Source organism: Lepisma saccharinum, chromosome 1, assembly GCF_977018435.1.
Source record: "Lepisma saccharinum chromosome 1, izLepSacc3.1, whole genome shotgun sequence".
NCBI lineage: Eukaryota > Metazoa > Arthropoda > Insecta > Zygentoma > Lepismatidae > Lepisma > Lepisma saccharinum.
This window is the reverse complement of record NC_139229.1, coordinates 125,600,741-125,623,235: the sequence shown is the minus strand read 5'-3', so window position 1 is coordinate 125,623,235 and position 22,495 is coordinate 125,600,741. Positions and strand designations below refer to the sequence as shown.

At 38.4% G+C, this 22,495-nt stretch overlaps 1 protein-coding gene across 1 annotated transcript in view; it reads right to left on the bottom strand.

Moving 5' to 3' along the window:
* Positions 1-1,370: 1,370 nt before the first annotated feature.
* LOC146000627 (uncharacterized) overlaps positions 1,371-22,495 on the bottom strand; it is a 62,417-nt gene continuing 41,292 nt past the window's right edge. The window contains exons 2-5 of the mRNA XM_083138382.1: positions 16,297-16,431; positions 13,456-13,583; positions 8,301-8,505; positions 1,371-3,844 (exon numbers count right to left, since the gene is read on the bottom strand). Coding sequence (XP_082994508.1) covers positions 2,693-3,844; positions 8,301-8,505; positions 13,456-13,583; positions 16,297-16,416 — 1,605 coding nt within the window. The 5' untranslated portion in view covers positions 16,417-16,431 and the 3' untranslated portion in view covers positions 1,371-2,692. The remainder of the gene's footprint in view (positions 3,845-8,300; positions 8,506-13,455; positions 13,584-16,296; positions 16,432-22,495) is intronic.

The window sequence follows — 22,495 nt, the reverse complement described above, 5'->3', positions numbered from 1 at the left end:
CAAGATCTCTTTGCTTTTTCAGGAGCCATGGTGGTCTAGTTGGTGTCTGACTGGCTCTGGGAAGACTCTGGTTCAATTCCCGGGGTGGGGGATCTGAGGTCTGAATTCTTCCGGCCTTGTCCCCACTTAAGTGGCTCCAGGACTCACCCAGCCTCAAATAAATGATTACCTGGGGCGTAAATGTGGCCTGAGAGTGATGATTGCATAACCTCCAGAATGGCTCAGATTGAAAAATGTGTGGGTCCCTACCTATCCCACATTCCTCCTATATGTGCCTACTGGAACGTGCGAAGTGCACAAAGAACTTTACCTTTACCTTTCTTGGCTTCTTCAGAGCTATGAAAACAGGAGTACTTACATGTGGAGGCTGCAGAGATAAACAGTATAAGAACAGGCAGCAAGTAAAAAGGTTTCTTACATGCTATGTGGATAGCTCTTTTTGTAACCATTCAACATGCTAAAGCAAGTAATCATTTTTAATGAAAAACATTCAGATTATGTTATTAATTTGTAATGTATAGCATTTGCCGACTTTTTTTTTTCAAATCATTGTCCAAGTATGTTGAGTGAAATATATAAACTCTTTTACATTATACTGGAATATAAAAAGGACGTTAAAAATTAATGTTAAAAACTGTACTTATACCACGTTTGTTACAACCTGTCCCGGTTCCCGCGCTAGCTGATCGCTGGCTTTTCTCTGTGCTGGGGAAAGTCAAAGCCAGGCAGCCAATTAAAATACGCAACATGGCAACAGCGTCTAAGTAAGTGCCTCTCTTCTGGCTTCCATTCGCTCCTCGCTGCCCAGCAGACGATTTTTTCCTCGTTTCTCATTGGCACCGAAACTGTCGAGCAATCCCTAGCGCGGGAAACGGGACAGGTTCTAACAAACGCGGTATACGTATGCGAGTATGTTGTTCCTATTTTCCTTTCTTTAGAACTACGTTTAGGAGACTAACTATCCCCTTCTTCAGGTTCATATGAAAAAACTAGGTACTTAACATAGTACCACATCGAAATGTAATAAAACGATTGTGGACAAGGGTTGGTGTGGATACATTTAAGATATTATAAAAAGCTCGTTGTGCACTAAAACCTTGCACAATTAACCTATTCTCATATTAAAAAACGTTAAAAAACAAAAAACCTGTGTGTATCACTATATACAACTTGAAGGTACGGCCTTTCCTGCTCTACTTTTTATATACATCTGGGGCAGGGATATAATATCTTAAATGTATTCACACCAATCCTTGTCCACAATCCTTTTATTACATTCTGACGTTGTATTATGTTAAGTACCTAGTTTCTTCATACGAACCTGAAGAAGGGGATAGTTACTCTCCGAAACGTAGTTCTAAAGAAAGGAAAATAGGAAGAACATACTCGCATACTAAGTACAGTTTTTAATGTCCTTTTTATATTCTGGAATTGTGAGTAATAAGCACCAACCCTACAAAATGCTATTATACTGGTACACACTGGAGAATTTTGCTCAAAATTCTGTGCTGATATTGTCAATATGTTTGTTTTAAACTTAAACTGTGAAGAAAAAACACACAGAAATGTTAAAATCAAGCAGATAATGTTAAAATCCAGCAGATAATGTTAAAATGAGATGATCTTGTGAAGTTACATCTGCAAGTAATGGAAATATTTTCTCCACATTTTAAGAAACTATAGTAATATATATTTTGTCAGTGAAATGCTGAAGCAAAAAACAATCTTTTATGTGGAAACAGGTTCTCAATTATATATTAAATAAAAAAGTAGTGACTGATTAGAACCAAAAACATGTCTTTAGAATGCATACTGAACACTATCAATGAAGATTTTTTACAAAAGCAACTAATGTCAGTGGTTTTCCATATAACTGTCAAAACTATGTTGACCATGTTACACAATGTTATTGAAGTAATTTGGGAAATATGATTAAAACAATAAGAGCAATATTCACAAAAAATATTTTTCTAATTGAAAATAATTAGAAATAAAAATCATTTAACTTCCGAGTGGTGTTTGTTTTAACCTACCCTTCGCATATTGAAGGTTACAAGTTTCAAAAGCTATGAAGCAATAATAAAAATAATAAAAGTCAGACAAACCCTCAGTTTAAACATTGCTCTTGAAAGCAAGCAGGTCTGAAGGATGACATGCAGAGTGTTGGATTATTTTAACACATTACTCTGGTTTCACATTTGTGTGTGCTGCATCGAACATGCATAAGCACATGTTGCGAGAAATCATACCTTCAAGAGCATAGGTCTAAATGTTGCTAATGTCACAAAATCTCATTTGAGTTGAAACCAATGTTTCTTGTTTCCCAATTGAAAATGGTTATACAATACCTTCAAGAACACTACATTATCCAGAAAAGTTATCAAGGATCAAGCATACATTGTAAAGCTTTCATTGGTAATTTTAAAAAATTGAATATTAAGTTTCTTTGCAATCCTTATTTCAAAAAAGTGTGAAATTTGCATTGAAAACTGTAATAAAACACCATAACAAATAGGGCAGATAAAATCTCTTAATTGTGATACAATTACTCAATTAACACTTTTTAAATCATTATTTATAAAATATTAGTTTCATTTTAAAATCACTTTTCTTAGTCTATTCATCATATCTTTCTAGCAAAATCATTTATACTCTTTTCTTTGCAAACATACAAACAAGTTCCGTTGTATTGTTATTTTGTGATGCTGTTCTTTAAACTGTGGACATTCTTGTGTGTGTACTTGACTTTCATGTCTTGTTCTTCTCTATAGATTATAGTTTGCACAAACGCATAGTTCTGATTGATCTTATCAGATGTATTGTAATAGAATCTAAAGTTTACTCCGTCACACACTTTGTTCTTAAGGCACTCTCCGAACTTGTAAGAACCCTTTTGGTAGAACACAATCCTTATATAGTAAGTTGCAAACTGTTTGAGATCCACAGGATGGTCAAACATGATTTCCATCCCGCTGTCCCACTGCACTTTATGCTTGAAGTTGATAGAAGCGAGTTGTTTGTCTTGTTCATCATACAACTCAATGTAAACCAACTCTTTATAATACTTTCCTATTTTGCTCGACACACCATCAGGGTTTTTGCTCGGTTTTGACGATTTTTCATTCATATCTACAACATGTATGTTTTGACCATCAAGTGGCTGGATGCTGATCAAATCCTTAACATCTGCTTCTGCTTTTTCATGTTCAACTTCCATGCATTTATCACGCTGCTTTTCTGGGTCATTTTTACAGTTTTCTGTTTTGATTACATTGGTACCTTTTGGCTTCCTTTGAGTTGGAACAATGACTCCTAAGAGGGCTATATTTGCATTAACACTAAAACCTAAAACACAGTTTATCTCTGTAACATCACAGCATGCGATAGTTGGCTCATCATACAAAATGCAGAAAATTTGTGGCAAATCAGTTTCATCATCCTCCTCATCGGTCTGTGATTTGATTTTCCTGCGTGAGCGGCTTTTGGTAAACCCGTCTGGTAAAACGTACAACTCTTTATTCTGAAGACTATTATACATTCCCTGAATTTCTTCATCGGTGAGAAAATCGGTGGAGTTAATGCTTCTCTTGAACTGTCTTTTCTTCATGCTTAAGAAGCGTATCATTTTCAACGCCTGCTCAGCGACTCTTCTTCTGTTCTCTCTGTTAACTGGCAAACGTAGCCTACTGCACTCTGCAGATGCCCACACTCCCACTGCATTATACAGCTGCACCTCAGATGAAATATTCAGCTCATTCTGATTCAGTATATCAAGCAATGTTTCCAGTTTTATTGTCTTGAATTTCGAGCTTTGCAATACTTGTGGAGTTCTCTCCTTTATTACCTGAAGAATTAAATAAAGATTAATGTAAGCTATATCTCAATGAGAATCTTTAGTCATCAAAATATTCTCATAACTTTTATTTCATTTCACATCATCTTTGACATTGCAATCCACCCAGCCTAGTATGCAAAACTAGTTTTAAACTTAATGAAACTAGTGGATGGTTTACCACTGCGTAAGGTAGTTATTATTGTTCACTGCTACAAAATTCTCATTTTTCAAGCGAGTAACAATTATTTGCAAGGGTACACTATAAGAAAAGTGTCAACATTTTCAAACAATAACCACAGGAGCTATATATGGTATGATGTAAAAATATATATATGTATGTAACTAAACCAGCAATTAAAAAGTTTCACTCTATGTAGTGTATTTTATTGTATGCTCTAGATGTTGTTTAACAAAACCTACAGTAAATTTTATCTTTGCCCCTTACAATCACCAAATTACATCTAGATGTACTGTGGATAAAATAAATAATATTCATAAATAGTTTTCATCATAATATTATGAGAGAATGGGGCATGGGCGATTTTCCTTCATATACGAGGCTTGTTCTGAAAGTTCGTGGACTAACACTGGTGTGAGTTTCCTTTTCGAAATAGAGCTCTTGACACTATACACAGATTCCAGTGATGCACTAGCTTCTCAAACACATGTTGCTGACCATTTTCTGAGAGTCAGTGTATAATGGATGTGACAGCTTTCACTTCCTGGTACATGCTAAACTTCCTTCCACGTAACTCTATCTTAAGTGTTGGAAATGCTAGATATCGCAGGGTGCGAGGTCTGGGCTGTATGGAGGATGGTCTAGAGACTGCCCACCAATTTTCTCCAAAGCTGCCATAGCTTGCCGTGCTACATGTGGCTTAGCATTATCCTGCAAGAGAAACCATTCTTCATGAAGCAGTTCAGCGAACGTGCACAAACGCGAGACATTTTCCGGTGTTTCACGATATCTTGCTACACCAACATTCAGTTTAGCTGCCTATTCACAAATCGATAAACGTCTATCTTCTTTCAACAATGTTTCTGCTTTCACAATGTTCTCATCGTTCACTGATGTTGATGGACGTCCACTTCTCGCCTTATCCTGCACATTGAGTTTACCTTCCTTAAAATGCTTCCAACTCTCGAATACGGTCAATCTGCCCATTGCTTCCTTACCGCAAGCTTCTTTGATCATCTCAAACTTTTCCTGGCCACTTTTGCGTAACTTCACACAGAATTCAATAGTGATCCTTTGTCTGGTAATTATGGGTATATAATCTCATCCACCATTGTAATACACTCTGCAGTTCGACTTTTATAGCGAGCAATCAAACAACAGCTGCACGTTGGTTCACTCGTACATTAACAAAGCACACAACAGGGTATGTTCACGTGCAACAATCACAGACTCTGCTTACACAGAATCGGTGTAGTGTTGCCAATCCACGAACTTTCGGAACCTTCCTCGTAGGAAGTGAGGAACTTCCTACAGTTCATTTACACTTATTTCCAGTTCTCTACTTTTTAGGAGTTTAATGCGGGTTATAAAATTATGTACACAATGTAAGTGCAATGACTAGGTTAGCTAATGCCAAGAATTGACTACTGTCACTCATTCCAACAGCAGCCCAAAAACTACGGACACACAGGTTCTGCTGCTGCTGAGAAGAACCTTGCCGGTAACACTACAGACAGATGGGTGATGAGTGGAAGGGGGAGAGTAGGGGGAGAAGGTTGCAGAGATCGGCAAGGAACCAGCAAGTCTTTCCGCAATCAGTGATGCCAACCCGGTCAAGTCTAGCATAATCTGCAAACACCAGTCCCTGGGAGAGGGAAGTCGAATTCAAAGGAATACGTTTGCAAGAAATAAAAATTAAATTATGTCCAAATCTTATTTCTACTTCACCAGAGGACATGTTTCAACCAAAAGGGAGTATGCCAAGCTACCGGTAAACGTTTTTACAACCATGCTACTTTACTGTGCATAAAGTGGACTTAAAACACCAACTCAAACCAAACCAAATGTTCGACCCCATGCACACAATAAGGCTATGCACACCACTGCAGAAAGAAAAACATCACAAGTCAAAGTGAAGACTGAAGGAATGAAGTAATCAAACAAAAATTTTCTTGTGTGTTGCAAGGAAGTGAGAAGGCATATTTTGAGCACTAGCGGTTCCTGAAATTTGACAAAAGTGTTCTTTTGATGTACCCTAATGCCCAGAGTGCTTGGTAGCTGCATCAATTATTATAAGTAAGACTGGTATCAGTGACATATTCTCCATGTTACCACATTTACCACCGGTAAACCAACTTTTCAAATATACGTATTTCTTATCGTACATATATGCAAAATTGCTCGTTATACATTTTTCAAACTATTAAAACAAGCTCTTAAACCCAAATTTCAGTAATTATCAGTGGCGTCTCATCCCTTGGGGCTTCCGGGGCTTAGCCCCTAAAGAAAAATGGATGTATTCACGTAATTATCAATCACCATAACGCATAATTATCACACAGTCTTTTAAAAGGCGATTTTTACCCACGTAAATTCATAGTCTGTTGCAATGGATACGACAGCGCTCCTAGCAGCATTGATGTCAATTACCGCTTTCCGGGGCAAGTCGCAAAGGAAGGCGTGGCCTACACCCACCTACGCTACAGTGAAGGTCACATGCTAGCAGAGAGAGGAGGGGAGAATGCAATTGATTTGAGTGCTGATTCGGGGCTACTTCCGTTGCGTCGCGTTCGATCTCGCGTGTTGTTCTGTAGTGTTTTGGTGGCTTTCATTCGCTATGTTTGAGTGAGTTTGGCAGGGTTGATGTTCGAACACAAATTGATGAAGGACATAGGCTGTCAGTTACAAGACACAATGAATTTGTCCGGAAAAATAGGTATATATTAAATAGAATTATCCATTGCTTAAAATTCTGTGGTCGACATGAACTTGCTCTATGAGCACATAAGGAAAGAGGACAATCTTTAAACAGAGGCATCTTCCCAGATTTATTATCCCTTCATAGAAGAGGTAACTTCATGGTCTTTATTGTAGTGAAGAGTTGAAAAACAAACTCTATCAGTAGATTGCATTCATTTTTTATTTAAAATTATTTAGAGGGTACTTTTTCAAAAACAGTAAAAATGACAAACATAGTTTTAATAACTCCAGTGGCAACAGCTGAATCTGAACGATGTTTCAGCACATTGAAGCATGTTAAAACCTGCTTAAGAAATGCAATGGGACAAGACAGACCAAATGCCTTGGCACTTGCTTACAATACAGATAGAATACATTTCAAACATAGAGGGTTTCAACGAAAAAGTAATAACAAAATTTGCTGAGCAGAAGAACTGGAGTCAACGTTCGTAGAAAGGTGTTTCACAACAATACCTGTTTCTTTCGTAATCATGTGAATTGTCATTATATTTTAAATTCTTTAAGAAAATAAGTCCAGTTTTGTAGTTTAGAAGATAAATATCTGTTTTTTTTTTAATTCATGAAATTTGTCATTAAATTTTAAATTCTTTCAAAAAAGTAAGTTTTGTAGTCTAGAAGAAAAAATACCTATTTTTTGTAATTCATGTGAATTGTCATTATATTTTAAATTCTTTAAAAAATAAGCCCCGGCCAAATTTGAGGCCACGAGATGCCACTGGTAATTATTTAAAGAACTTACACTAGTTTGTGTATACCACCGATTCTTCTCCATTCCACCTTTCTGACATCTTCAGTTTATACACAGAGGGGCGAGGGAACCAAAGAAAAATGGGCCTGTGCCTATTTAAAAAATGTGTGGCCTACGCAGTCAGTTCCACTGCTGGAAACAGTGTTGATGGGTGAAAACTGCTTGTTCCTTTCTGTTACTGTGCCATGCTTGGCACAGTCAGTGTTGTTACATGAAGGGAAATTCAGGTCCAATTTTCAGTGAAAAGGAACATTTTATGAAAAGTATCAAAATTGACGGAAAATTTGATGTCGTCAGACTCCTGTTTTTGTTTCACTTACATGCCTGCACTGGTGTTTAATTTCCATTACATCTAATTCATCAAGATAGGGGAGGGGTGTATAATAAATATTTACAATAAATAAGAATTATTGTGGTAAACCCGATCAAATTTTCAGGATATGCCACTAACTGGTATAGAATCACGGTAAGAACATTACAATTCCTAACATTCAAGCTGTGTTTTGGGGGGCAGCATTGTTTCAGAAAAATCCTTCATGACCACAAGAGAAGGAGACATGGAAAATACAAAATCATTATTTTGGCTATGGTCTCAGATGTCACATTACTCAATAATTATTAAAGTTATGGTTGACTATGATGTACATATGACTACTCATAATGACAAATCAGTGAATGCTTTCATACCTGTGGTAGAAACTGGGTAAACAGACACTAGCTAATAAAAAAGAATGTCCCACCAACTCTGGTGATTGGTGGTTTCCTGACAATCATCTTACCTTCATGCATTGTTCCATAAGCTTGTGTTCCCTGATCTCTTTTCCATATTCATAACCCTCACAAGCCATGAACGGATTGAAGTCTTTCCACAAGTACGTTGTACATTTCTTTACTAAGTCATACATTTCAAGGCTTCTTGCAAGGGCTCTGAGCTTCTCTGCATGTTCATGAAGATCGAATTCCACCTCATCAGTGTAAATGTACCTGTCCAAAAAGAATAGTTGATTGATACATTAAGGCATTATAAAAATTAAGCATATTACCTAGGGAGAATTCACACCGAAGAGACACACGACATGTGACAAGTGTTGCTTGAGGTTTTATCAGTCAAACACAGGCTTGTAAGACGAAACAGTGTGAAACGTTGCTGCTGATTGGCTCGTTCCCAAGCAGCATGTGTCGTGTGTCACTTTGGTCTAAAATCTCCCTTACTGTTTCAAACCAAATATAGTTTTGAAAAAGTCAGATTTGTAATAAGTTTAGAGACATCTGAACCAAGAAGCTTAAACCCCCTCTTCATGCATCAATGAGGAATATCTGCAAATTTATCCCCATAGAAATGCACCAACAATTCCCTTTGGTAGAACTTCCCTGTCCAACGAAAGATGGAAGTAAGGTGGAACTAAATTTTGTTCAGAGAAAAAATTCTGACCTTAGATCACCCACCCCAGGAATTGAACCCGGGGCTCGCCCACATGGAAGTCATACACTCTACCAACTAGACCACCGTGGCTCAAAGAGTAACTTAACGTTAGAGATTTTCCATTACATCTCCAACTCACTAAGGTTAAATATTATGTCACTATGCAGGCCATCTCTGGTTTCCATAATGAAGAAGTGATTGACTTTCAATTCTGCCACCAAAGTTCACGGTTTCGAATCTGGGCCTAGGCATGGGAGTTCTTTGTAAATATCCCTTCACCCCCTTAAATGGCAACCATCAAACCCTAAGTCGGATGCTACCCAGCAGATTAATTTCAGTCTTTGATATATCTATTTATTCTTGTAACATTCTGTGCATATTAACCACATCAGGGTCAGAAGCGTCGCCTGAAGGGGGTTTACAGGCACACGAACCCTCAACTGAAAATGGAAAAGCTTCAATTTGATTTCTTCTGTTTTATAGAACACTACATTTCAAGATACTTATTTTACAAAACAGCTTTTTTCATTCATAAAGTCTTCACAATGCTACAAATTTACCAATTTCCTCTGACTGTTGACAAGAAAAGCTCACCAGATCAGGCAGCAAGAGCGCGGGGCACATCTGGCACTATGAACTCCCTCTGCTGTATTCTTCCTGCTCCATCAATGAAACAAAGAGGGGAAACTGGAAATCGGAGCACGTGCTTCTTCTGATAGAAAGTGTCAATAGATGGCAGCAACTGATAAATGTGCAGATAGTGGCGGAGGCACGATTTTTTTGCTATTCCCAAGAATTTTATTTTTTGTTTCCTTTAGCTTTGTATTGGAGAAAAGTTAGTAGTATTTAAGATATAAAGCAAACCAAGTTTGCATTGTCATAGTAATTCCTAATATCTTCGATGCTATTGCCTAATATCTTTCCTTTCCAATCCATCTCGCCAAAAATTAAGGCTGAAAACTTCCTCAACAACTCCATTGCAAAAAGTTGTCTTGCACACAAAGCCTTGAAGTTGCATGACAAAGGTTTTGTTTTCAAACACTATCACCAAAATGAGCAGATTTACACTTACATCGACATTTTAAATGTGTTGCTTAAACCTTTAGATAATGTAGACGAGTCAAAAAGAAAGAAGACTAAGACATATTAGGGCTGAGCCGATACCGGCGGTATCAGTGGGTACCGGTTGATTTTCTTTTACCGATACCATCTGATACCAAAGATTTTCAGTGGCTAGAAGAGTGGGTAAAGGCAACAGCTCGACTCAACATTTGTTTTTAAAGTTTGTTCACCCTTTCTTGTGACAGATTGGGAGGCCAGCACAGGAAGTTCCATAGATTTTCCTAAAAACACTGGATAAAACCCCCCACCCTCCTTGGAAGCAGATGGCAAGATCAAAGGCATGGGTAAGTGAAAGCTGAACGCAAACGTGACCATGAAGACATGTAACTGCTTAGTTAACGCTGTAGGAAATAAACCATTCATTGCCAATTCATGCTTGAAGATCGTGATCATAAGATAGGTGGATGTTTTTAACCCCCCGCTGCACTAATGCTGGGTCAGGTACTTGTGGAGTTCTTGAAAAAGAGGGATGAAGGTCTTTGTGAAATTAGCTTTGTTTTATCTACGTTCAAGCACGAAGGGGAATCGGCAATTTATACTTATCCTATACACTTCTGTCTTTCATGTGACTGCCGATATTGGCCAATGATGGCTATTTATTTCTGCCAAAACCATCACCCATGACAGAGTGGTTAGCACATCACCCTACGCCGCCAATCCTGGCCTGGGCATGGATGTTTGGGAGTGTCCATTCATCAATTTCATCACATCATCACTCATCCCCATCTTCGCAAATTAGCCAAAAGCTGCACAAAAAGCGAAGTAATATAAAGCAAAGCAAATCAATCAATCAATAATTTCCGCAGAGATTAGACTGAGAACATACAGCTTTGAATGACAGTACTAAGAAAGATAAGCTAATCGGGACTGGACCTACATTTTAAAGTGGGACCCGAGCCACTATGTGCCTACACTGAGTATCGAACCCACGATCTATTGATTACAAGGCGACGGCAACGCCATCGGAGAGGCCCCTTTCAAGTTTATGTACACCACTACTTACAATAATGTACATAAAATATTTATCAGGAACTTTACTTTTCATCAAATGGACGTACCATCATTGGTTTTGTTATTCAGAAATATTCAATTTTTTAACTTCTTTGACATAAATTTACTTGCCACGACTGTTGATTTTACACACATTATACATAGCTTACTACACGTAAGCTAGATAATGAATATTTGCTGGTTTATCTCTGATTTTATAGCATCTTTTAACTATTTATGAAATAACAATCTTTTTTAGTCGAGATAGAAAGAACAAAATAAGTATTAACGTTGTTTTTCCTCAGTTTCTTAGTCTGTGGTTACATACAACAATACTCCATAAGCATCGGAGAAATTAAGTACTAATTAATTAATTTTCATATTATTACAAATAATTATATTATCGTATTAAATAGAAACAATTTTATTATTATACTTCTGAGACACTTGGCTCGGACTGGCTCCCCAAAAGGCCAAGGTGGAAAAATTGTTGTTCCCTCCTGCAGGAATTCCTTGTGGAACATGCCAACACTGTCAAAGAAAGTGATAAGCATCGTCTTGATGCGTGATTTTTACGCCTTGACCTTCTTCCGACGGGGTGATGCAGGAGAACGCCATTCCATGCTTTGGCGTTTCGTTTCAGGGTCGTACCTCACACACCAGCTCTCATCCTCTGTAGCAATCCATTGCAAGAAATTTGGATCTGAACCCTCCAGATTTCTCTCTCTTCCCACGCCTCAAAATCACTTTGAAAGGTCAGAGATTTGAGGATATTCCGGACATCCAACGGAACGTGACAAGAGTCTTGAACACCATCACGAAAGAAGACTTTTCTAAAACTTTCCAGGACATGTACAGCCATGGGAGGGGACTACTTCGAAGGACAGTAAGGTAGGTTTCATTAAGAATTCGTCTACTTTCGATATTCAGGATCATTCACTGAACTTTATTGTCAGAGGTTGTATATCTTTCTAAATACGTGCCCAGTGATGTGAAGAGTTAGTATGACTCGGTAACTAGCCTTTGTTATTTTATACTGGAATTATACAATTATCTGTATTCGTGGGTATCGGTCATCCGTGGGAATCGGCAAATGGTGGCTCACCTCTAATAAATATCCATTATATTTTTATTGAAAATAAATTATAATTGTTATAAACTCCTACAGGTAAACTTTAAAACAATAATTTTAAGTATCGCAAATTGCAATTCGCATCATGAAGTTTGAGCATTGCCAGAGACTTACCAATGAAATATAGGAAAGCTGCTGTGAAATAACAAATAGCTATTGAAATTGAAAAAAATAATAATAATAATTCATTGGTATCATGTTTAGTGGAAATGGTGGCGGGGTTAATTCTTAGGAATAGGTAAAATAATTTCCAACACTAAATAGGGAGAGAAGAAGGCATTTCAATAATTCAACCTGTTTACCTTAGTAATTTTTCCTTGTTTTTGAGGGTATTGACGGGCAAGAGGGGTGTTAAGCGGAAATGATAAATCGAAACAGTGGTGGCGATTAGGGGAGACGAGTGGGCACTTGCAGCCCACTTTTTACCTCACACTTAGCTAAACCTTATATACAGGCAAATATACTATTTCCAACCCCCCCCCCCCCCCCCCCCCCGAAGTTTTGGCACCTTGTCCCCTGGTTCTGGAACTCAATCGCGGCCAATGAATCGAAATAAATGAAAATTGACTTGTCCCAGGCTCGTATTCTTCATAAAACATGCATTGTTATATTCATATTTCTTTTTTCTTTATTTTATTATTTTTTCCTTGTACTCTACAATTTGTTAACAGTGTTACCCACATTTAGCGTTCTCATCTCTGTGATTGTGATCAACGATTGATTTTCTTGATTTTCTGTGCATTTGTAGCCCACCTCGGTCCAAGGAAGCGGGGTAAAATTTTCTCTTAATTTAGGCTGGGTATGAATACCCAATGATATACTTCACGCAACACCACTGATCAGGGTTAACTGGTACCACCTAGAAATAATACTGGTGCAGAGTCTGATACTCTTACAGATTCTCTCATGCAGACACCAAAATGTTGTTAAATTTGTTAATATGTAACTACTCCAATGCATGAATACTGATATTACAATATCATGAAAAGATGTAGATATTTGCACAATATGAATAAAAACTGACCATTTTGCATAATTTTCACTATATTTACTCTGAAAAAGTTTGGTGTGGAATTTTGAGGACCACAGGAAATATCTGGGCTCTAGAAGATATCAAAGGGTACCACTGACTAAATATGAACCAATATTTCCTTTAATATTCATACTAGTGATATCATCCAATTGTAGCCCTAATATTAGTCAAGAAATATTGCCCGCAACTCACAAGATTTATCATATAATACTGATTTTGCAAAATAACACTTACTTCAGGAGATCATCTATTGTTTCAACTGTCATATTAGGTATGTTAATGGTTTTCTCTCTCTCGCCAAAATACATATCAGCAAAAACAGGGCTTGCCATTGATAATATTAACTTATGACAGTAGAAAACCTGCACAAAACAAAATAAAGCAATTAACTAACATAAATATTTATTGCAATCTAAAATAATAAAATTAACTAAGATAAAGCAAATAATTTGAAATTAATTTGTTGCATTTACACTAAATTTTAAACACTAAGAAACTGCTTTGTAAATTTATATGATGGAACAAATACCCTGTTACACAATAGGAGTGCCTACAAAGGAAAAATAAAGGTTATTGGTCAATGTTCTGCATCCATAAAATTTTCGGGTCATCAGAATTGATTACAATGAGATGGTATCTTAAATATATTGTGATATAGTTAGTACACTCAGCAAAAATTGACTATATTACAGGCAGTGACATGACAATCATAGTCATAAGGAATAACACTGAAGGAAAAATATGTAAAGCAATTGCATTAAATTCATACACTTTGTAATCCAGTGTGGTTATACAGTGCGTCCATTTCGATCTTCAGCCGAGAGATCGGGAGAAGCGTGGCGGGCGGTGCTGACGGAGATGCCGATATTTGCAGCCAGTAATGCCCGCTTATTTTTATGGACATATGCAGACATTTATATAAATATTGCAAAACGAGCACTAACCTGTGTTATAAGAGTTGTTCAAAGTGATGTCCACCTACATTCACACATTCCTGGCATCGCTTGATAAAATTTTGATACACACGCAAAAGTTCTTCTTCCGTAATTCTTCCAAGTTCTGCCCTTATATTGTATTTTAGTTCGTCGATGCTATGAGGGTTATTTCGGTAGGCTCTATTTTTTAAGGTTCTGATTATTATCTCTTCCCTAGACTGAAAAAAGTTCTGAAACAACAGAAATTTAGAAGTGATAACGAGGTTAGAGCAGCTGCCGAACAGTTTTTTTGCAGACCAGGAGAAATATGTTGGTTTTTTTTTCGGAGGGGTTAGAGAAGTTGGAGCAACAAAGTGCCAAGTGTGTAGACCTTCGGGGAGAATACGTTGAATAGCCTGAAACTTTCGTGCCTGTATCTAAAATCCTTCTGGGTCAGGCCGAGAACTTATCACCCCCCACCCTCGTAACGTGAACCTTGCGGCTGGCATTCCAATCGTCTCACGGACACAATACACATACACACTGCAATAACACAAACAAGTAACTGCAAGTAACCAAGTATAATACTCTTGCACACAGTACGAAATTTACACGCTCTTGGTTTACATCTGCTCGCCACTATATTCATCTAGTCGCGAAGGAACAAAAGACTCGAGCCCGGAGATTTCAGATTGCAAGGAAGTTCACGAGAACCATTCACTTTTAACGGTTTCGTCTGCAACGTAATCTTGATACAGTGTTGCACATTCGAAACCTCCAAACGATCCCCATCGACACAAAACTCTTTCAAGGATATAAACTTAAGCAGGACGTTACTGGTCAAAACTATGATTAAATTGTTTATTATCTGTGGCTCTTAACATCGTTTCTAAAGTGCATTTTTTTGTGTGTATAAGGGCAGAACTAAGATGAATTACAGATGATGAATTATAACACAGGTTAGTGCTCGTTTTGCAATATTTATATAAATGTCTGCATATGTCCATCAAAATAAGCGGGCATTACAGGCCGCAAATGCAGGCATCTCCGTCAGCATTGCCCGACACGATTCTCCCGATCTCTCGGCTGAAGATCGAAATGGACGCACGGTAGTATTTTTGGTAATTCATATCCATAGCCCTTAAGATTATGCACTGCCACACAGTTTAACGATACATTCTTTAAAATGATCATAATGCCGAAAAGATTGCAAGTACTGTTGGCATAAAGTAACCAAAAATACAAATTAAAGGCAGAATACTCCAACTTTGAATATAATTTGTGTCCTACAATCATAAAATAGGAGACAGAATTTTCTTTTTGATTGCTGACCCCCCCCCCCCAAAAAAAAAAACTGTGTTTCAATTATAAGAACTAAACAGTTTTTTTTAAAGATACCTTTGATGGTTTATAAACTTTGAGCATCACCAGCTTTTGCATCATCTTAGAGCCTCATTATATCACCTTTATAAAATAAATTCATTCAGATTTAACACTTAGTCACCAGTGTCAACAAATACTGTGTTACAAATTTTAGAACACTTCAGTGTAATTTTAAAGTTAATTTAATGTGAAAAATGCATTATCTAAACAACTAAACAATAATTTTAATGGTGAGGATATAACAAAACATTCATGTTAAGAGGAGTGGGCACTCCTGCTACTTACGAAGCAGCAAACTAATTCACACATAATCAAAAAGTCAGAAACCAACATCCACCTGGGAAAATAAATATGCATTCACCTTTAAAAAAAAAAAGAAGAGAAAAAACTATTGCTCAAAATGAAAGTGCGTGTTTGGGGATTAAAAGCAAAGAGGATGAGTGCAGCAATGGACAATTTCCATACTCACTTCCTTGTAAGTTTTGCACATTATTATATTTTCATCTCCAGTCTTCGCGATGACGTAGTAGTTGTGCAGTCGCCTTGTAATCAAGGGGTCCCCGGTTCAATACCCGGTGGAGGCACAAAATGGTTTGGATCCCACTTTAAACTGTAGGTCCGGTCCCAATTAGCCTTACTGTGCATAAACTGGACTTAAAACATCAAATCAATCAATTATACTTTCATCTTTACTTTATTATTTTGCCTACCTTTTTCATCATTCAATAATGTCAATGTGTGCCACATTAAAGCAAACATGATCAGGAAAGACACTTACTTTCTTTTCATCATCAATTATCACTGCTATTCCACAATCAGCCCAGAGTGAATTGTTGTAAAGAAATTTAGCTCGTTCACATATTTTTCCTGTGTTTGACTGCCACTTGTTGCTTGCCATTTTGTACTTGTTTCTCTGCAATAAGATAATATATATATTAGCAACAAACAAAAATTGTATGGAAGAAAGCATATCAGATCAGCAGTTTGCAAAGTAATCTAGTCAGTATAAAGAAAATACCCACACCAAATGAAAAATCTTCAATAATCGCATTACTGATTGAGTGAGACAGAGAATGGCTTTGGGAATTATTGACACTTCAGCATTTTAGTTTGCAAGCAAACAGTTTTTGTGACAACCAAAAAATAGCTTTCAAAAACTGATATTAAAAATAACTTTCTCAAGATGACATAAATGTTTTTCTTTCTAAAACAAGCAAAAAATCAAAACCAAAAAGTAGTTTTGAAACTAAATCTGAAAACTAGGTTTATAAAATGTCACTTTTTTTCAAAACAACAATTTGGACAACAGTCAGGCAGCTTAAGGAGCTTTCAGACTGAATCGACAAGCAGCAAGCAATAGGCATTAGGCAGCATGTGACAAGCGACATGAAGATTTCACACTGAAGCAACAAGCGAAAAGACATGGGCCTCTTTAGTCTAAATCAAATCGTTCACCATGCATGCACAAATAAGAGATCGAAGCGGCATGATGCACAGTAGAAAACTGTCAAGTCTGAGCAAGGAGCAAATGACATTTGCAGCCTGTTGTGTCACTTTGGTTCAGGAGGTTGCATTTATTTCTGATGGTTGGCACGTGTTTCTTGTCGCTTGTGTGTGAAATTACCTTTCAGACTGAAGCAACATGTGACACATGTCGCTTGGGAGTGAGTCAATCAACAGCCACATTTCACACTGAAGTGGCATGACAAGATGAACAAACCTGGTGTGCGATTGATGAAATCTTCAAGCTGGAAAGCAAACCCTCAGTAATTAATGGAACCTTTGGAGCCAAAGTGGCACATGAATCTTGTGCTTTTAGGGGGCTTTAAGACCTAAGTGACATGTTTCATTTGGAAACGAGGCAATCAACAGCAACGTTTCAAACCGTAGTGGCATATCAGGTTGCACAAAACTGATCTTGATTGGTGAAACTGACAAACGGCATGTGTCGCCTCAATCTGAAAGCTCCCTTAAATAGGATACATGTGAGACTGGAAGTTTTGTTTCTTCTTCGGTGAAGCAGACGACGCGAGTGTAGCAAGAGCATCCACGTGATTCAACACTGGCTGGTGGGAAGCCCCTAGTGTTATGCCTTTTGCCCAACAGTATTGCCCATAAATTATTAAAAATTATAATAGATGCATCAGCACTTAGGCATTGCTTCCTTCTTCTAATATGGATACAAAGTATCTTAGCAAAAACACAATTAATTTTATCCTTGTACCGCTCCCGCCACTCTGTGGTCTGTCGTGTGCCAAAACACCTTGTCACTCATAACGTGAGCGCTTCTATCCACGAAGAAGAGCTCTAGAGACAGAACGTGCTTCGTTTTCTCCCAGCCAGAGCTCGCAGTTCTCTTTAGGAGGAAGATTTAAACACTTGGTTGTCACTAGGGGTGTGCGGGATCCCGAAAAGTCGGGATCGGGAAAAAAATTTCCTGTCCCGATCCCGACTTCGGGAAATGACTACCCAACTTTTCGGGAAATACCGAATGGTCAATTTAAAAAGTCGTTAATTCTCGACGTTTTGTGCATTGTAAATGTCTGGAACTTAGCGGAAATTGTTAGTTTTTGTACCAGAAATGCAAAAACAATCACTTAAGGTGAAAATTACGTGTAGAATTCGAGATTTCAAGAGCTTCGGTAAATTTCGAACATTTCCAGTCCCGAAAATTTCCCGACTTTGTCGGGAAATTGAGAATTTTTCCCGTCCAGAATGTCGGGAAATTGAGAATTTTTCCCGTACCGAATGTTGGGATTTAAAAACTTTCACGTCCCGACCCAAAAAAATCTGTCCCGCACACCCCTAGTTGTCACATTTACAGCGTAGGGGAGGGGAGGCAACATGGGGAGCAGTTTTTTTTTTTCAGATGGAGAGAGGAAAATAATTTGCCCTCTTGCTTGAATATCTCTTTCGAAGGACTCGTGCAACAGCTGTCAGTCGCCATGTTTGAACCAAATTTAACGCTTGGCAACAACGGCCCACAGACGGCAGATTATTTTTTAGCGGAAGCTGTACAACAAGGATATACCTTCTGGCCTATAGAGGCTGAGTGAATTCCAGATCCGTTCCTTGCTGGAAAAATGCCCATTCTGAAATCGCCCCTGGGTCTCCCGCGTGTACATGATATTTTTTGAGGATCATTCACAGTTGAGAAAAGACAGAATGAGAGAACTGCTGTAACATAATACACAAAGAGGTAGAGAAAGTAAGAGTGGGAGAAAGAGGAAGAGGAGAAAAGGAAAAGATTAAAAAAGGAAGAAAGAAAGAGAATGAAGGAGTGGAGAAACAAAAGAGAAAAGGGGATAACACGACCAAAGCAGAGATACTTCGTCTACACTTGAATTCTTTGGCGACGTCACTGGGCATGGCTCCTTTTTGGATTGAACACAGGGACCATCCTCGGAACAACAGCAGTGGCTATTTTTGGAGAAAATAATCGACATTCTCAGATAAATTCATGTCTCTGGTCGAGATGATAAGCATAGGGGTGCGCAGACCCTCTCATTAGGGGGGGGGGGCAAAAGGTTTGATGAAAGTTCAGCCGGGAAAGGAAACCTAATTTCATCTCGCTGTTTTATTGTACTAATGGGTACGAAACATATATAGTGCGCATGTGTGCGTCTGCAGCAGCAACATAGACGCAGAAAGAAGAAAACAAGAAATTTGGCAGAGAACGAAGCGAGATAGTTAAATTACATAGAAAATGATGCAATCCCCCCTTTGTTACTTTGAACTTTCATCGGCTTGAAAATGCTTTACTTTCTTTAAGATCATAATATCGTTTAATAACGTCAATAAGATTCCTCTACACTAAATTTGTACGTGAAAGTATAATAATATAGGGGCATGGACGTCTGGAAGGGGGAAGGGGGCTCAGTCATTTCGGAGGATTGGCACCCGCCCCCTTTGCTCATTGTGTGGACCAGTATCTTCCATTCTCTAAACCAGAGAATCTCAAAACTTTTCAAACCGCGGAGCCCCAACATTTTCTTATGCCAGTCAGAGAAAAATTGTATTTTACAGCCAATGAGAATTCTGGAATTACGTTTATGAGAAGTATTGGTTTTAGAATATCATACGTACACTTTTAGTATTTTTGATGTTCTAGGCATCTAGTAAAGAAAAGTCGAATATTTCATAATATGGTATACGATTCGACACCTTTGCCCTAATTAACTGAAGCCAAATGAACTGAGAAGGTAAGAAACTGGAGTATATGTAGTGGTTTAGATTCCAACAAACAGCATCAGGGAAATATCGCTTCGCGGCAGTTGTTTCTTAATAAGCGGTATCATTGCACTTCAAAAACGCCGCGACGGCCTCGTACTTTCGGCAGCAAAACGGCAGCTAAATTGCGGCAGGGACTCGGGATGGTCGAAACTAGTCGAGGGTCAGACATTGAATGTGCGACGAGAGAGAGAGAGAACAGTCCAGGGCACACACTGGGTAACGCTGCTCTAAGTAATCTTCCTGTAAAACCATTAAGAAATAATGTTCTGACTATTGCATGGATTAATGCGACAATGAGTGTAAAAAGAGTTATCAGGCGATTCTTGGACACTTCTCTCCTATAACTGTTTCCTATCCACCGTCCTGCAAAAACAGCAACAGTTTATCCATTCTTTTATTTTTGGACCTATACCGCGTTTGTTACAACCTGTCCCCTTTCCCGCGCTAGGGAGTGCTCGACAGTTTCGGTGCCAATGAGAAACGAGGAAAAAATCGTCTGCTGGACAGCGAGGAGCGAATGGAAGCCAGAAAAGAGGCGCTTACGTAGACGCTGTTGCGACGTTGCGTATTTTAATTGGCTGCCTGGCTTTGACTTTCCCCAGCACCGAGAAAAGCCAGGGAGCAACTAGCGCGGGAACCGGGACAGGTTGTAACAAACGCGGCAGCTTTTTAAGCCGTTTCTTGTCCATACATAAAATGTACATAATTGCTTTACATTAAAAAAACATCCGTACGTCTCCATCACCCATATTTCACATACATTAGATTCAAAAATAAAAACGTTCCCCTTTACAATTGTGTTGCATTTTTCAAGAATAATAATAAACCAGCAACAGTTTAAAACAATCATTTATTAAAAAACAAACAAAACGTATATATGCTAGTTAATTGATCAGCAAATTAACAATGAGTTCATTTTTTGTGAGATATATTGCTTTATATCTCCTTAATTAGACCACGAACTTTCCACGTTGCAAACGCCTGCCTCCACGGCAGAGTTGCCAACGCAATGTGCTACGAAAAGCCTGTAGTTCCAGGATCGAATCCTAGGTGCGGCACAATTGTGTTTCGTTGTGTTTCTCCCATTATCTACCTCACCAGATCGCCATTAAATAGAACTAGTGCCTAAGAGGTAGAAAAATAACAGAAAAATCCACGTGGGAAACAATTCTGGTTACATTCCTTATGTAATAAGCCTTATACTGGGTGCAGTGTTGCAAATTCCCTTGGTGTGGAGTTGGGGGGGGGGGGGGTATTCGTTGGCTCGAGGTCTGTATTGAACATGAATTATCAATATCACGGTGCCACTGCGCACCATCGACGTAACACAACTTGATACACATGACGATATGCAACCAGTCTTCAGTCGATTGGTCACCATGACAACGCTGTTCCAAACATGTCACGTGCAAATTGCTGATTGGAATATCGCTCATGATTATTTTCAATGTGAGTAAAGAGTTTTTTGGTTTGTTTCTTTCTTTTGATGTTTTAAGTCCACTTTGTGCACAGTAAGGCTAATCGGGACTGGACCTACAGTTTAAAGTTGAATCCGAACCACTATGTGCCTCCACCGGGTATCGAACCAGAGACCCCTTGATTACAAGGCGACGACGCTACGACTGTGCCATCGGGGAGGCCCAATGCAAGTAAAGAATAACACAAACTTGACTTCAGCAGGTGTATAATTATGATACAGTCCACGAGTAATATTATGTTTCAGATAAAAAAATAATACGTCCCGAATTTTGTGGGACAACCCAGGAATGATATAATTTGTCCTGGTGTCACGAATAGTTTCTTCGGGATGCGATGTCCTCGAATCGGGTGGGAAAGAAGAAATGATTAAGACTATAATTTCCTCAACTTTATTTATATTTAAATGCGTAATATTAAAATGCTCATTTTACTAAACAATCTAACTGTACATTGAACTGCTCCCTCTCGCTAATACAAGAGTTATCGAGCTACAAGCTGATGCTGCAAAGATATTTGACTTCACGATAGAGCTACCGTCTGTAACAGCACTGAATTTCAGTTGCAAATCTCTTACATTGCGTAGTAAGCTGTTTACTGTAAACAGTCTGTGCTTGGGTGCCCGCACTGCTCAGTCCGCAGTTCTCAAATAAAGTTTCGACATTGTGAGATAGCAGCTTAGTTCATTATGGCACCGAAAAGGAATTGCAAGATTAATGATATACATCGAAGTAGATTTCTGTTTCTTTTTAAGAAGTGTAAAGAACATGATAATGGACATGTACAGTCATGGACACTTCTGGGTTGTAACAACTCTATTTACTTTCAATTGGGTCTTTACAAGCCAAAAGTGTCCAAGACTGTACATACACACAACTTATCGGGTACAGCACCTCCGCCAACCCGCTCCCCAACAAGCTTCCGGTCAGCAGTGTCCCGGATTTTCACTTATGAAATATAGCAACCCATATCATACCAAAAGCTGATCCCCCATCCTTACGTGAACTATATATACGCCCATGTCCGCAGTACTCGTACTTTGTTTTGCACTGACAAGTCTGACTAGATGACTTGGAGCACACCACAGGATGATTCGGATCAGAACTTGAAAGATGTTGAGCTTGCTGGACATCGACAGCTTTTGGTTGCGTAAGATTGGATATAGTTGGCCTATCTGACGATTACTCCGAACTGCTAAGTCCATGATGAGATATTTGAATGTGAGGATCTTGTCCATTAGCAGGTCAAGATATCGCACCCTATTTGTG